This window comes from Papilio xuthus, unplaced genomic scaffold (assembly GCF_000836235.2).
Source record: "Papilio xuthus unplaced genomic scaffold, Pxut_1.1 DF827679.1, whole genome shotgun sequence".
NCBI lineage: Eukaryota > Metazoa > Arthropoda > Insecta > Lepidoptera > Papilionidae > Papilio > Papilio xuthus.
This window is the reverse complement of record NW_013530970.1, coordinates 200,414-216,493: the sequence shown is the minus strand read 5'-3', so window position 1 is coordinate 216,493 and position 16,080 is coordinate 200,414. Positions and strand designations below refer to the sequence as shown.

The 16,080-nt window shown below is 33.4% G+C and overlaps 3 protein-coding genes across 4 annotated transcripts in view; 2 read left to right on the top strand and 1 right to left on the bottom strand.

Annotated features, from left to right (window-relative positions):
• Positions 1 to 1,643: 1,643 nt before the first annotated feature.
• Positions 1,644 to 3,679, bottom strand: Vps29 (vacuolar protein sorting 29). The gene is given in 4 exon segments (NM_001311975.1): positions 1,644 to 2,407; positions 2,551 to 2,786; positions 2,984 to 3,175; positions 3,534 to 3,679. Coding segments are annotated over 4 exon segments (549 nt in total). The 5' UTR covers positions 3,537 to 3,679; the 3' UTR covers positions 1,644 to 2,289.
• A 206-nt stretch (positions 3,680 to 3,885) lies between these two features.
• egl (Egl_like_exo domain-containing protein) lies at positions 3,886 to 7,062 on the top strand. Its single transcript, XM_013312409.1, has one exon. The coding sequence runs from the start codon at positions 4,178 to 4,180 to the stop codon at positions 6,740 to 6,742; it is 2,565 nt and encodes an 854-aa protein (XP_013167863.1). The 5' UTR covers positions 3,886 to 4,177; the 3' UTR covers positions 6,743 to 7,062.
• Positions 7,063 to 12,142: 5,080 nt separating this feature from the next.
• Positions 12,143 to 16,080, top strand: part of Sse (extra spindle pole bodies like 1, separase) — a 5,540-nt gene continuing 1,602 nt past the window's right edge. The window contains exons 1-11 of one of the 2 annotated variants that reach the window (XM_013312035.1): positions 12,143 to 12,342; positions 12,432 to 12,566; positions 12,782 to 12,848; positions 13,046 to 13,221; positions 13,377 to 13,550; positions 13,726 to 13,868; positions 14,096 to 14,223; positions 14,478 to 14,838; positions 15,028 to 15,196; positions 15,465 to 15,600; positions 15,858 to 16,028. In XM_013312035.1, the coding sequence (XP_013167489.1) occupies positions 12,225 to 12,342; positions 12,432 to 12,566; positions 12,782 to 12,848; positions 13,046 to 13,221; positions 13,377 to 13,550; positions 13,726 to 13,868; positions 14,096 to 14,223; positions 14,478 to 14,838; positions 15,028 to 15,196; positions 15,465 to 15,600; positions 15,858 to 16,028 (1,778 nt within the window). In that variant the 5' untranslated portion in view covers positions 12,143 to 12,224. Of the gene's footprint in view, positions 12,343 to 12,431; positions 12,567 to 12,781; positions 12,849 to 13,045; positions 13,222 to 13,376; positions 13,551 to 13,725; positions 13,869 to 14,095; positions 14,224 to 14,477; positions 14,839 to 15,027; positions 15,197 to 15,464; positions 15,601 to 15,857; positions 16,069 to 16,080 lie in introns of both variants that reach the window. The other variant, XM_013312036.1, reaches the window with a different exon arrangement.

Below are 16,080 nucleotides of genomic sequence, written 5' to 3'. Positions count from 1 at the left end.
TTATTTATTTAAGGAATCTATTATAATTCTTATCTGAAGCACGTGATTGTCCTACGTTGTCTAACACATGTCTACAAACGAGCTTTAGAAATTAAGTTTATTTTTTAAATTTAGTAACAACTGCCCGCTTTACCATTTGACCTTTGTTTGATTAAGTTAAAATCTAAGTTAACTTTAACCCTACGTGTTTCGATCACTGAATTTAAGATTAATGGAATTAAGTTTATGAAAGCTCAGTATGGTCATCCCGAGTTCCTGAAAGAGAAAGTTGTCTCTTGATCTTTTTTCCGATATAACACTACGACGTCACACATCTTCCGAAAAGGGGCAATATAAATTCTACTACACATATACATATACATTTTCTATTTTACTCTGATAAAAAAAGGTACACAACGCAAAAGACATGTAAACTGTATGCATAAGTAGTCCGACATATTTATTTGTTGTCGGGAGATATGTTGTAATAAATCTTTATATTATCGTAAGCGGAAAATAAACAATAACAGAACTCAATCAACCAAATAATTATACATATTTTTCCTGTTTATATTTTTATGCTAATAAAATTAATTGCCACATTTATGATAACGTAATAAAATCATTGCCAAATAGGAGAAAGACAACCGTTCATGTACAAAACATATTTTGACTGCTGACTACAATGACTTTGATTAAAAACAAACTTACTACAAATTAGAAGGCCAATAAATATTTGACATTAAGTCATAGTAACCGAAACGTAGGTTAAATGTTCGGCATTTACTCAGCTTTGTCGATTCGAATTCCACTATTTTTCCAATATAAAACACTCTTTCCATTAAAAAGTATAATTAAGTCGACATGGTAGGTAATTCCATAAAACGGTATGTAAAAAGAGTTCCAATATTCATTACAACACGTTGTTTGTGAGTCTGTGTCGAAAAAAAAAACAATTAGGTTAAAACAATACACCAATAAATCTCTGTCATCTGTTAGCAACTGCTGCGAAGACGTGCATCAAATCACGCAAACTTTTTTTACTTACCTAATGACTTTTTGGGCGATGTCACGTAGGCGTTAGCTAGTAAAGTAAATAACCTTCAGAAAAAACTACAGATATTTTAAGCTGTATGCGCTAGTATTTGGTAGATTCAATTAGGGTTCGAACCCAAGACCTCGCGATCCGATGTCCGTCCCCTAAACCATTTCGCTTGTTGGCGTTAGTATTGTCGTAGTAGGTTTCTTATAGTAAAAACTATTTTTTGTAATTTTTTTATTAAGATGGCAAACAATCTAGCAGCGATCTGTATTCGAAAAAATATCAAAGCGACCATAGATCCATAGACATCCGCCTTTGCAGATGATTTGCCTCCCTCAAATCAACAGAGTAGGGGACACACAGAAAGAGAACATTTCCCATTCATGCGTCCCCTTCTGTTGTTAATCCAAAACCCGTATAAATTTTCATACAGTCGGTCACCCGCGACTTCGTCGGCGCATAATGTATAGATTATTCTACTTAATAAGTCTAGTAGTGAATTGCCGCAGTAAAATTGTATCACATAATACAAGGGACTCATATACAGAAAACTGTAAAAGTTAAATAAATAGAAAACATATATTCTTATATTTAAGTTTTATTTCCAACTTATAGATATACAAAATTTTCATTAAATTGTTACAATGAATATGATAAGACAATGAATGTTTTAACCATTTGTTACAATTCCATGTAACACATTGAATAAAATTTAATTTCTTCAATTCTCTATATTTTTTATGAAATAAATATATATAAACAAGCAGATATTCCAACTAATACAAAACAAACATTAAAAGAATATAAATAGCTTTCAAATACATCTGAAATTATCGTAATTTGTATGTAAAGTTAGATTGTGATCTGATATTTCAATTTTATTTACAAGCCTTTATATTTATAATTTGTCATAAAATAGAAAAACATTCAAATCTATATCATATCAGTTTACTCTATTATATATATTATTTTTAATACATAACATATTGCTTAATTATACAGTTGAGGAAATCCACGATGATCCACTTACAGAAATAAATTATTTCTTGCATTAAGACAAGCTCAGCTCTTTTATAAATAAACATTTAGGTAGTACTGAGTTGCGCAAACGGGCTATTAGTTAAATGCAATTAGTTGCTACCACTGACCAAACCTTTTTTGTATGCACACATTAAAGCTGCGTCCGATTGGTTATTGTATTCGCGTCATCGTTTTAAGGTGGAACATCGTCAGTTTCCCTGACTGTACTAAACACAGGATTATTATAACTATGCTTTCTTGTATTCAATCCTTTCAACTTTGACCTCATCACCTAATAGTTTGTACACATATGTTACAACTGTAGCGCTCTGTATGTCCATCAGTACAAAAGATGGTGTTGGATTCCTGAAATAAATAAAAAAAAGCTTGAAACCACAAGATTTGAAAAGTAGAGCTTTACAAGTATACGAAGATAAGAAAAATTGTTGCTTTATCAATGAAATTTAAAGAATTCTACTGTATATTTTAAAACAAATGTAAAATATTACCTGAACAGTGGACTATAAGCTCCAGTAGCAGATCCAGGGTTGATGTAAAATTTATTCTCATGCTCATAGGCTTCAAAGCGGTGTGTGTGACCTGATATCAAGATGTCAACGTCAAGCTGTCTTTGCACCAGCGCCAGGGATTCCTCGTCTCCCCAAGGCACCACCTGGTGACCATGAATCAGTCCAATACGGAACTGGCCTACTGTTATCACTTTCTGTTCTGGATATGTTGAATTCTGGAAAAAATAGAGCAAAAACTGTAAAGTATTCATAATAAGATATCTATTGAAAAAAGTTTAACACATTCAGTGTCTCCAACCAATGACACTGAATATTTTACCATGTTCAATGGGAAAAAATTAGCTTACATAGCCATTGTAAAATATTACCAGTATTAGATAAAATTGTTTATATCATAGTATGTTGTACTTGCCTCATCAAAATCCCCTCTAACAACATGAACATCACTGGCCAATGTCTTCAAGTAATCATATGACTCCTTAGTGCAAAGATTGCCTGTACACAGGATGTGCTGGATGCGGCCTGGCAGTAGTAGCTTTTTGAACTTTGGTGGCAGACTGCTGCATCTGTGTGGAATGTGCAGATCTCCAAGCACCAGGACTAACTGAAAATTTGTGTGTTAAATATAAAGACATTAAATTTTTCTGTTCAAATGCATAAACTACTGGTTCTATCTCAGTTGTCAAGTAAATATCTTTGCTTGTTTATTTTTCATATCAGAAATAAGATGTTTCTTAATATTTTTTATTTTAATCACCTTATGTACACAATTCGTTTTTTTAGTATTGTATCTTTGTAAGTTGTTGTTTGTATTGTAAGAAATATAATAAGTATCAAATCATTGATCGTATTCCTGTGAAACTCTCACTGTGCCGTCAGATTACTTGTAATAGAAACTTATGAACAAATTAAACTTATCCGGTTTGATGTAATTGAATTTTTTAAATATGCTATGTACTTACCATTGTAATTAGATGATTAATAGTCCCAATATAAACAAATTGAAGTTGTAATTGATGTAAGTAACGAAATACCCAGATTTCGTATTCAATCTAATATTTAATCCTCCCACTTTTTAATGATAGAATTGAAAAATATACAAAATGTGTTGTATACTCTGTTTTTAATTTGACAGCTTGACATTTGAATTCTCTCTACTGTCTATGGTTGTTCACAGATAAGGAAGAAAATTAATGTTGAACCATCCATAGATATAGTAAATTGTGTATTTATCATTATCTGTGAGACAAAATTATCAAATAGGTATTTAAACAAAATTTACTTCGGAAAATACGAAGAAAGAAAAACCCCATCATCAATTTTCACGCATCTATTATCACGACATTATTAAAAACGTATTATAGTCTGCCTATGCCAGGACGTGAAAAGTGTGCGAAGTACAGATCTTACAAATATAATTGTAAAACAAGTTTACGGGTATTACAAAATTTGTCTTGGCAACCTTCTATCACGTCACTTTTCTCTATTCTCTATTCTTTGTGAGTGGGCTGGCTTAGAATTGATGAATTTCATGGTGTTGTGGGTGACACATATACGTAGAAAAAATCTAGTGTAAGAACACCATATTGGCACCAACTGCTGGGAAATGGAATCAATGGAATATGAGCTCGCAAGAAACCTCACTCTGTTGTTCTTCGTGGAACGCCTGCTCGACAAAGGCGAGCCGAGAACGTTGCACGATCTTTCCTGCCAGTTTGGTGCCAAAGGATTCACCAAGGAGATGCGTCAGATCGCCGGTGGGTCGCAATCGGGCTTGAAAAAATTCCTAGCTCAGTACCCCGCGTTGTTCAGCATAGACGGGGACTATGTTGATATCAACACATTCCAGAGGCACCCGAGTGGCGGCGGCGCGTCGTCCAACAACGATTACATCGAAGAGGCGAAGGAGTACTTTGCTAGCAAGATGATTCAGTACGGTGAAGGTACAGAGGTGCCTATAAAAAGTCTCCTGGGTCATCGCAGCCAGGCATCTCCGCAGGTACGTCACATCTCTGGTCAACGCATCAAAGAGTTTAAGGACTTTCTCCTGAAACATCCAGATACGTTCCAGATTATCGATGATAATGTCGTTCTAGTCAGTGAGAATCATAGAAGAGGTAACACATGCAGCAATTCTGAACAATTTCACAATTTACCTGCAGCTAATATAAACACAGACACAGCTCAGCAGCTGCTGGATTATGTGGCTCAGTGTATAGAGGCTAAGGGCCCTGTGATGGTTGACCAGCTATTCCACTTGATTGTGTCACGTTTCCCTCAGGAGTACTGGTACCAAATGTTCAAGACTCCAGCAGACTTAAGTGCTTTCTTGAAAATATTCTCTGATAGCTTCCATGTTCAGTCAAATCTTGTCACACTTATAAGTAAACCAAAAATACCTGTCATGTATCTTAATGCAAAATCAAAAACAAAGACTGATCCACCAAAGCCTATTGTGGAGGAGAAAGCGATGTCGCCTGCTCCACCTGTTGTGGCAAGTCCCACTCCTTCAGATGGCAAACAGAGCCCAGCAAACAGAATACTCAGTCCTGTAGAATCTCCCCGAGGTCCACAAGCTAATATAGCTAATCAAACCTTGAAGCAGCGGATCAATTCTATTGTTATTAAAAATTTAGCAGAAAATATGGTCAGAGACAGAGTCAACAATCATTTGAATACTCGCAGTCCTGAAGAAACAAATGGTACATCTATTAGAAATAATATGGTGGGAGAAGCATGGAGGCAAAGAGTTCTTCAGTCTGCAACTGTTATAGCTAATGTCAGAGAGTGTGCCACACTCATTGATAGCATAATGAACCCTAAGCGACACACAAAAAGTATAGTTTCCTTTGATTGTGAAGGAATCAATTTGGGTATTAAAGGTGTCTTGACTATGTGTCAAATTGCTACTATGAATGGTGAAGTGTACATATTGGACATAATGGCTTGCCCTGGAATGGTTGTTGAAGGCAAAATTAAAGAATTGCTGGAAAGTGACAGTGTAACAAAGATCATACATGACTGCAGAAATGACTCAGTCAATTTACACAATCAGTTAGAGATCACTTTGAAGAATGTTTTTGATACACAAGCGGCCCATGCTGTCCTGCAATTGCAGCAGCAGAATATACCTGTTTACAAAGTAAAAAATCTCAGTCTGAATGCACTCTGTGAATTATACAATGCCCCTATGAACCCTATGAAGGAACAGCTCAAGAATGTTTATCGTAGAGACCAACGTTACTGGGCCAGACGGCCTTTAACAAAAGATATGATAATTTATGCTGCTTCTGACGTTTTGTCATTAATTAATCCTGCAATTTATGCATACATGTCTGCTAATATTAGACCAGAAAACCAACAGCTCTTTGAAGAGCTAAGTAATGAGCAAGTGTTTATGCATATACAACCTACTGAGGTAAAATTACGCAAACGTCAGAGAAAGATAAACACAGAAGTTGGTGAACTGAAGCATAAACTGGCAGAGTCCACAAAGAATATAGTGCTAAGCAATAGAGAAATAAGATTATTAAGATACTTAGAACTCACAGAAGAAGAGAAGGAAAAATTAAAAGGTTGTCATAAAATTTCCAAGAAATTGGAAAAATTGGAAGCCATTGGTCATGAAAAGGACAGTGATTCAGAAGATGATGAAAGAGAAAATGAGATGGCTAGCTTAGAATCAAATCCTTCTGATTCCATTTCTTCCCCACATTCAACACAACCTCCTAGCCTCACTGAGTCAATGCAAATGATGGATGAGATTTTATCAGATACCAATATGGATAAGGTAGAGAAAATTAATCGTTTAGAAGCTATTTTATCAGCTGTTGCACCACTCAGCGGGGAGTTGGAAGATAAGTTTTCACAAACAATGGAACAGACACTGCCTTTACTTAAAAACAAAGATTGGTCAAACTTGAGCCAAATTCTAAACATAGGTGATGGGGACAGAAAGAATTGTTGCTGCAGATGCCATAATTCAACTCTTGAAGATGCACAGTGCAATAATGTTAATGAAACAAAGAAGACAGAGATTGGATCACAAACATTGAGCACAGGTGACATTGTCATCACAAGGATCCATTTCCGTGAAGAGGACAAGTTGAATGAAAGGACACTTGATGCCACACCATTCAGTAAACGGGTAGGCATAAATAATTCATCTTGATGACACTCAGCCGTGAAATTTGCATTTCCATATTTCTGAGTGCCACAACTTAGTTTTGAAACTCTTCTATATGTGATCGTAATTTTTTTTTTGTAGTTATTAAATGAAATATTTAACCCAGCTATCAACTAGCCCCTAATACTTATAACGGAGGAGGAACGATACCAGTGACTTGGAGAATTAATTAATATAATTGCAATCATGATGTGCATTATCAAGTGTATTGGCATATAGGGTTGACACCTTCAGAAAGTTTTATATAGACAATTTTTTCCAATTTTTTTTACACCATAATGTTATTTTTATTTAAAATGAAATGGTTAATTAAGCCTTTAAATTTTTTAAAGATTTAACTTAAAAGTTAAACAAAAAATCTGTTAAAATAATACTAAAAATATTTTGTGGGATGTACATAGTTATGTTTTGAATATTTATTACATTACATTATTTATTCTGAATTTCAAATGAAATTTCTAACTTTGTAATATTTGTAAAGTAGCATGCACTTTAATGTATTTTAACTTTTAGAACTGTTGAGGCAACCCTGTCTCGTTGTGTGATCATTTGAGCGAAGATGTGCGTATACACTTGAATAAATGTAACGGTAAACTGCATAAAAGAACAACTATTTAATTCCTTCATGTGGAATTATCAATGAAGTTTACATTTATTTATTTAGGCTATTGCCTGTTGTAAAATGGATTTACCTTTGTGATAGGTTAAACGGCCTTGGTTTTTTTCTCAATTCTCTTTGGATTGTAAATAAGATAAGAATGTTTAGCATGCATAACAATTGTCATCCAGCAATGACTGATGGCTTTTGCAGATAGGTGAAACAAGTGAAGTATGCCTACATATCTATTTATGTATATCAGTTCAATGTTAACAAACTGTTGACTATAATGGCAATAAAAGATATACAATAAAAGTTTTATTGTTCAGATGTTTAACTGAAAATGATTTAGATTTATTCTAGTGAATTATATAAGGTAGGCATGTTGGTGCTTGGTGAGATATAGTTGGTACAGTAGAGCGAAATAAATTCGTTTTAGCATTTTGCATGGTTGTTGGGGTATCTTGTGTATTATTTATCAAAATAATTTTGTGCCTTCAAGTCATATCCGACGATCGCCTTTCCAAAGTGAACGATTAGGATTTTGATACGTATATAAGTAACTTTACAACTTAGTGTCAGTGTTTTAACTTAACTCGAAAATACTAAACCTCATATAGAAGCTTTTATTACGTGTTAATAAAACATTGTCTATGGTAGCTTCCATTTATCGAGAGTAGAGCTATTTGTAAACATGTTACTTCTTTCGAATAGTTTATTTTTGTGTTATAACTTAAGATATGTTAATAGTAATACTAAGGTGATATTCTGTACTAAGCCTTTTGTTTTTAGAGCTTACGTTTGGTAGCCTGTCTAGCTTTTTATATACTTATCAGTATTGTGTCCATCCCAAATTAATTTATATCCTGACAGCTTACGTAAATACCATTAAGTATTTATTTAACCTTTGCTAGCTATTTTTTGTCACTTTAACGTTTTTTACAAGTTTAGTATTTTATTGTAGTGGATGTAAACAAATTTACCACTTTTTATGTATACATTTTGTGCCTTATACACTGCACAATATCTAGAAAAATGTAGTGTATACAATTTTGTATCCTAAACGGTGTTTCAGTGCCACAAAATATGCTTAAAGTTAAGAAAAACATTTCCATAGGCAATTATTATCTTTCTTATGTGCAATCTGTTGACTACAATGCAACAGTTTTGGCGGGAAGTTTACTGTTCCTATAGTATGAATTGTTGCCGATGAACTTTGAAATGTGGCAAATTGACCGTTTACTGATTTGCACATTGTTTATGTTTATTACAAATAAAAAAAGTTGAAAATAGTTTGCGTTTTATTATTCTAGTATACTTTAAATTTCATTTTTCATTTCATAAATTTTCTGGAAAAAATTTCTTATTTACTGTAAATAATTCCGCAACCGATATCTTAATAGAATATGTTAAAATATTATTCATATGTCTAGTAACAATAAGCGAAGGATAGTAATAGAGACGAGATGTTCGAATATGTAATTTTCAACAGCTCTTAGGAAGTGTTGCGATATTTTTAAGCCAATTAGCAGGTCACGGCTCCAACGAACTCAGCCACGAGCCAAGAAGCTTAGTATTACGATAAATCGCCGTTTCATATTACTTATATGTAACTTTATTCTTTATATATTCGTAAAGGAAAGAATTTTCAAATACTACGTTAATTAAATTGTAACCCTGATAAACAGAGTTAAGTCATAAAATTGCTTAAAATAATTTTATTTTATGGTTGACAATTAGATTTTTTCGCTGTATACAAGTTGCTATGCTATAGGTACCTACGTACTGCCAGAAACCTAAAATAGGCAAGTGTAATCTGCAATAAGACACCTGTTCACATTAAAAAATATCCAAAGAAAAAAACGACTAATCATTTTGCTCAATAGTATTAAGTAATTATTTTTCTTGTAATATTTACAACTGGATTTATTGCATAAATTCCTTTAGCAAAAGATTTTTATAATGCGATTATAACAGATGTGAAACCCGCACAATGTCGACCGTCTGCCATAACCAAGACATTACCTAAACCTTGGCAACACGCAATTTTTATAATTTCCCACGTGGTCCAAGCTCACTGACGGTGCATAACTGATAAAAAAACATTTGTTCAACGCTGATACTTTCTGAAGCTTATTCATGTAGACAATTCCATAAAAAACATTCTTTTGGATTTGTCTCGCGCTAGGTGACCATTGTCGTGCTTTTTCCCACAGAAATATAATAGTAAATTAAAAACAATCCGTTTTAGAACTCTCTCACTGTTACAAATAAATGGAAAAATGTTATGGGACATTAATTTTCCTTTTATATCTAACCATTAATATATCAGTAATCAGTATCAAACTGTGAAGTCGCCTGTAATGGTTTAGTAGTGAAGCAAATGCAATCGCAGGTTCAAATCAGACATCCAACTTTTCCAAAGTATTCGTATTTATCAATGTTTGTTTTCATATCAATTTGTTTTGCTTGGTATCCTTGACACTGCAATGAAACCTGTTATGTCGCACACCTTGCCTCGGATTACAGGAGACGGTGAACAACATGTTAGCTGATATCTATTGACCTTGTGTTTTTGTTCTTACCCCTATTGAACTTTTATTATCTAATTCATAATACAAAAAAAGAAAAAATCAATTCCTGTCATATTGCATATAAATCACCAAAGCCTCGAATTAATTAGTAAACTCGATATATCATTTAAACTTAGTAGGGTACAAATAAGGATTAAAGAAATAGAACAATAGTTGGTGAGTCGCAATGCAACAATAGGCAAGGTTTGCTCGCACAAAGAATGCGACAAATACTTATTAGAATGCAAGATTGCACCTACAAGGTGCACAGCGCGCAATGAGATTAAAAACAACAATCTATCGACTGGTCAGTTAATAAGGACGCACAGATGGAGATGTAGACATTATCATCGCAAACGTACGAACGTATAACTGTACATAACATACACAATACCGTGTGCTTGTGTTTGTTTCCGCGCATAATCTGCGATCTGTCGAAGCTTATGTAATTCCTTTTTATATCTTAACACCTGTCCGTTGATACTGATTTGCATATAACTGCGCAGTTATAAATATTCGAATGTTTATTATTAGAACATTTAATACGAAATATAATATTTCTGTTTAGTTAAAAGCTAAAATAATTAAAAGGTCTCGTTCTCTATAGTCACTAATCATGGTCGCGATGATGTTATTCGGTAGCATTTGGACAGATGTGTTTCGACGTCATGAAAAAAACTTGATGTCTATAGCATATTAATGACATGAGAGTTGGCGCGAAAGTAAACGAAACGCTTAGGCCTCAACCACTGTTTAAATTAACATAACATTTAACATTTTATATCTTATAATAATATAATTAGACACTTACTACGTCATCAGTTATGTAGAGTAAAGTTAAACAACTTGGAATATTTGTATGAAAAGTCGTCTACGATTTCTAAATTGATCAGAATAATCAATCGTAACAGTTATTCGACATTTTAGCTCAAAAATGAGCTTAATTGCTACAATTAACGGTACTGTGAGTAATGTAAAGTTCGCATTGCTCGTATTTCTATAAAAAGCGTAGTATTTCTTCGGATTGTAAGTAAAAAGTTCAATAAACTTTACATCTACTGTTTGCAATGAAGAGCAGTGTAACGCCTAGTTTTGAGGTATATCTTATCAAGATTTTGTCAACAACCAAACACTTCGTTAATTTGCATTATTTTGAATAATCAACATACTTTAAACATTCCAACGGCTGAACAAGCACTTTTATGACGTACTTTAAACACTGAGGTTAAGTAAAATATGTTTCACGCTACAAAAATGAATCTACACTTTTACATCTAACAGCTTAGGAGCAAACAACTATTTTAACCCAGGTTTTGACTAATTCTATCCATCTCAATTACGGAAGTTTATTTTGTCAAAGATGCGAAAACGATTATTTAAAATCGGATCACAACAGTAAATTATAAAATTTTGTATAAATAATTTTTTCATTTAAAATTTTCTACGATATTTAACTAGCAAGGCCAAAAAATGGAGATGCACTTTTCCTTAATGCATTTTACCTCGGACGAACCTTTAATATTTAATACGCATTCGTCGAAGAACTATAATGTGAAAGTTTTTAGTCTAATATACGTATCTATTATAAACATATTAACATACTCATGGCTTGCGCATGCTTTGCATTATTAAATAGACATTTTAATTACATCATTATAGTCTTTCTATTTCATTTGATGACTTGATGTTAAATCAAAATAACGGTTTCAAATAAAAATCAAAATCAGAATGATTTTTTTCAAATGTAATCTATTTGACTCTTGCTTATCTCCTATACATGAGATAGTATTAAGACGTGGTAAAATAAAAGCTATTATCTTATCAGGGTAACATGCAATAGGGGAGCAATATTAAAGGTGTTTTCTGTGTCATCCTCAGTCAAGGACTTTCAAGGCAAGTGACCAAAATTAAAAACAATTGTTTATTTTTTAACTGAATTCGGGTAAAGTTTCAGTTCCCTACTATTATAAATAGTACACTTAGGGACAAATTAATAAGGTTTTTAAAAAATAACCCAGCTTAAATTTTGTGTCTTAAAAAAAAGTGATGTTTCAAATGTTGAACTTTTGAATTTTTTGAATAGTGAAAAATGAGACATTCTTAATATAATTTAAATTTTGGTATACAATTTTTTGTTTGGCTGAATTTTTGTGTACTGTTACCATTTAAAAAGAAAATTTTTCAAATGTCAATGTCATTGAAACCGTTGAAATGTTTAAATTCAATGGTAAACATTGCTTTTTAATATAATTAGTTTTATGACAAAGATTTAATAATTCTAGGTATAATCGTTATAATGGAAGATTTTGATGTGTTTACTGATGAAATAGAATTTACAGAAACATTCTACAAAAATGTACTTAATAAATATGTGAAAAATATACCGTCAACACCAAGCGGGCCGAATTACCAAAGTAAGTTTGAATAAGAGTAAATTTTAAATATAACTAACTGGCGTATGTTTTTATTTATTTATCATATATATTGGTTATTATTGTCACAGGCAGCAGGAAGTTATATGCTGAGGAATATTTAGCTGAGAATAAAGAGGCGGATTGTGCATTCTATCTTAGTGAAGCCGTGTCTGCGTCTGTAAGGACATTGGCCGTGTATAGAGAAGAACAAATAAAGGCATCAGGTAAGAATTTGTTCATATGAGTTAACACTGTGTATTATTATTGTAACTAATATATTTGTCAGTTTTGTAGAACTTTACTGAACTTTGATGTCCAACGTTAGAACTTTATAATCAAAATATAATTTTGAGTCAGTCAGTTTTAAGATTTAACAATTTTTATTATGTTTTAAACTTTTGAGATATCTATGCTCTTATTATGAATTTATTATTTTCAGAAAATAAGACACACAAAATCGCATGTTATATAAAGCCAAAAGATGAAATGATTATTGCCAAACCCAAGTAAGTAGGTTTTATACATTTTTAACATCACACTCATAAAAATCAAACTGTTTAGACTGCAGATAATTCCAGATGTGAATTTTTATGCACCTTTAGAGTTAGTAAGTATAATTTTGAGGAAAAAATTACATCTTAATTAAATTAAGCAGATAATTTTTAATTATCATTAATCATCATATTTGTTTTTTTACTTCCAGGTTAAAAAGTGAGAAAGGAATTCTTGATTTTCTATCAAAAGAAGACAAACAAACCACAGAAGTCTTGGATAAGTTTAGAATAAGTGATGAAGTACCCTTTTACAAACAGTACATGAGATTTGGACCACACAATAATACTGAAAATTTATTAAAAATACTCAAAGAACTTCCTAAAGGTAATACAATATGTTAATCTTTTTTTGGATGTATGGATATGTGATTGTATTTAGCCATGTAACTCCAGAGATCTGGATGAAATTTAGGATAGAAATAGATTACTCAAAATCTGGGGATATAGCTAGTATGCAATATATGTTTATCATAATTTCAGAATGGACAATAATACAATTAACAGCAGCATACAACCCAAATGAAAATTTAAAGCCGCAGAAGGAATTTAAAACTGAAATAAGTTCATTTTATATGACAATGCTCAAAAATGACTACATTGATGTGAATAATGTTGGACCTCTGACTGTTAATGTACCAGCTTATGTACACAAAGGTAAACAAACAAGTTATTTAAAGCAAATATAGCTATTGAATGTATTAAAATAAATTAATAATTGTATTTATCTGCTTTTAAATAATAGATGAGGGTTTTCAATTGCTTTAAGTTGAAAGTATCTTTGATACTAAGCCTAGTTATTGTTTTAATAAGTAAAATATGCAATTTCCAGAAGGAGAAAAGCCGTTATTTACAGAGTTATATTCTCTGCTAGAAGACAACTATAACACAATTGGCAAGGCTCAGTTCATCAACAAGAAGCGCTTGGTGCAGAACTACTGGAGCAAACGGGAAGACATTGATTTGAGAATGAAGGTTACAAATATACATTATTAGCAGTCGCCAGCGACCAGATCCATGCGAATTTATAAAGTCCAATAGTACTCTACATATACTCCCAGACTATGTTCTACATCTATGCCAATTACAGCAGGATCCATGCAGCTGTTCTGGAGATACCTTCAAACAAACATCCATCCATCCAAACACTTGCAATTACTGTAAGGTTGTGCAATGATAATGTTTGCATTGCGTTGTGTCAGGGCGTGATAAACGTGATGGAGCGAGACTGGCTGGGAGGCTGGAGCTCCCTGCTCACTGGCAGGCTGCGGGACACTCAGCTGCGGGACAGACTGGTCAAGTTTGTCGACAATGCTATAGCTGATTGGGGGTAAATCACTAATGTTATAGTAGCTATTTTAATTTTTTTTTCTTTAGTATGTTTTACAATTTTTGTATAATTATAAAGGCGAAAGATTTGATTGTCATATTGAATAGGCTACAAAACTACTGAACATATTGGAAAAATTCTTTCACTGTTGGAAAACTACACTATTTACCAAGATTAGAATGTTGCTTTAAAGTTTCTTATGTGAAATGATTTTTATCCTTCAAATTTGTTAAAGATTTTTTTTCTTTTCTCAGGTTCCTAAAATTAACGACCAAACAAAAAACCCTGCTGTACAATTTAATAGACAGTTGTCATTCTCTACCGTCCAATCATATAAAATCATGTATAAGAAGAATTCTGACAGAACATGGCAACACTGAAGATATAAGGAGAGTTATAAACAAATTAATTTGCAAAAGTTGCAGTAAACAATTTAAATTTCCAAACGAGTTATGTTTGAAATGTCTATCTAAATGTTTCGAGGAGATCCACCATGTCAGCTTGGTGTCAGGAATCAAGGCATTCTCTCAAGTGGCAACGCAGGTGAAGGAGAGTGAGGAGTGGGCAACACTGAACACGGCTAAGAGATGGCCGGTTATTTTGATTGTGGATGAGGTAATTATTCTCTATTTTATATTTTTTAAACTTTGAATTAGAATAAAACTTATTTAGTAGGTTGTGTGTTCTTCCAGACAAATTTATCAAGATTCATGCAGTCTTTCTGGAGACACCTTTTAAAACTCATCTAAACAATTATATTTATAATGTTAGCAAGGATTTTATTTATATTTAACATGTATTTAGCTGCTGGACACGTTTCCATGGGAGATGTTGAGTGCGGTGAGGACGCAGGCGGTGTGTCGTATGGAGAATATTCACTTCACCTACTACTTGTACAAAGTACATGAGAAAAACTTTGTTGACGGACATCTGGTGAACAAGGCTGAAGTCGGCAGATATATCATTAATCCAGGTAATAAATGAAAAACTGTTGTAAAAATTTATATATTATCTATTAAAATCTAATTCAGGAATAATTTAAATTGGATTCGTTTAATATTTATATATTTTTTATTATTTTGTCTATATGTATGTAGTTTTCAGTTTATACACAAAATGTTTTAACCGTTTATCTCAAGTATCATATTAAATAATTTATGTTATGAAGAATTAAGATCTGTTTGTGTGCACTGTATAAGTTCCAAAACTATTGAAGTGATAAAAAATGTGCGATGTTTCAGAGAAGAACCTGGAGCGCATGGAGAAGCGCATGACATCGTTCCTGCAGTACTGGTGCGCGGAGTGGCGCGGACACGTCGGCCTCGCCCCCTCCCCGCAACACTACCTCCAGTACCTCACCGAGGCCGACTTCTTCTTGTCAGTTCTCCAACATATCTACATCTTTCTGCCCCTCTCAAAATTACTCTTTGTCATCTCATATTTGTAACTAAAAATTTGTTCGTAAAGAATGATCGGTCAAAATCGGGCCAGCCGTTTTGAAGATTACCCAAAACAAACATGACAGAGAGATAATTTTTTTTTTCAAATAGGTTTTTCATTCTGGTACAATATCTTTTTTTGATTTTACATACAAACTTTAATATTAATGTTTGTATTTATAATTGTTTGTGCAGATACTGCGGTCACGGTGACGGGTGTCAGCTGGCGGGGGGCGGGGCCGGCGTGGAGAGCGCGCACCCGCACGGCGCAGCGCTGCTCTCCGGCTGCGGCTCCGTGCGCCTCGCACCCGCACCAGCACGCGCACCTCCCGCCGCCGCTCACCACCATCTGCACATCGCCGCGTGGTAACACCGACACCCCCCACCCGCACACCACCATCTGCACATCGCCGCGTGG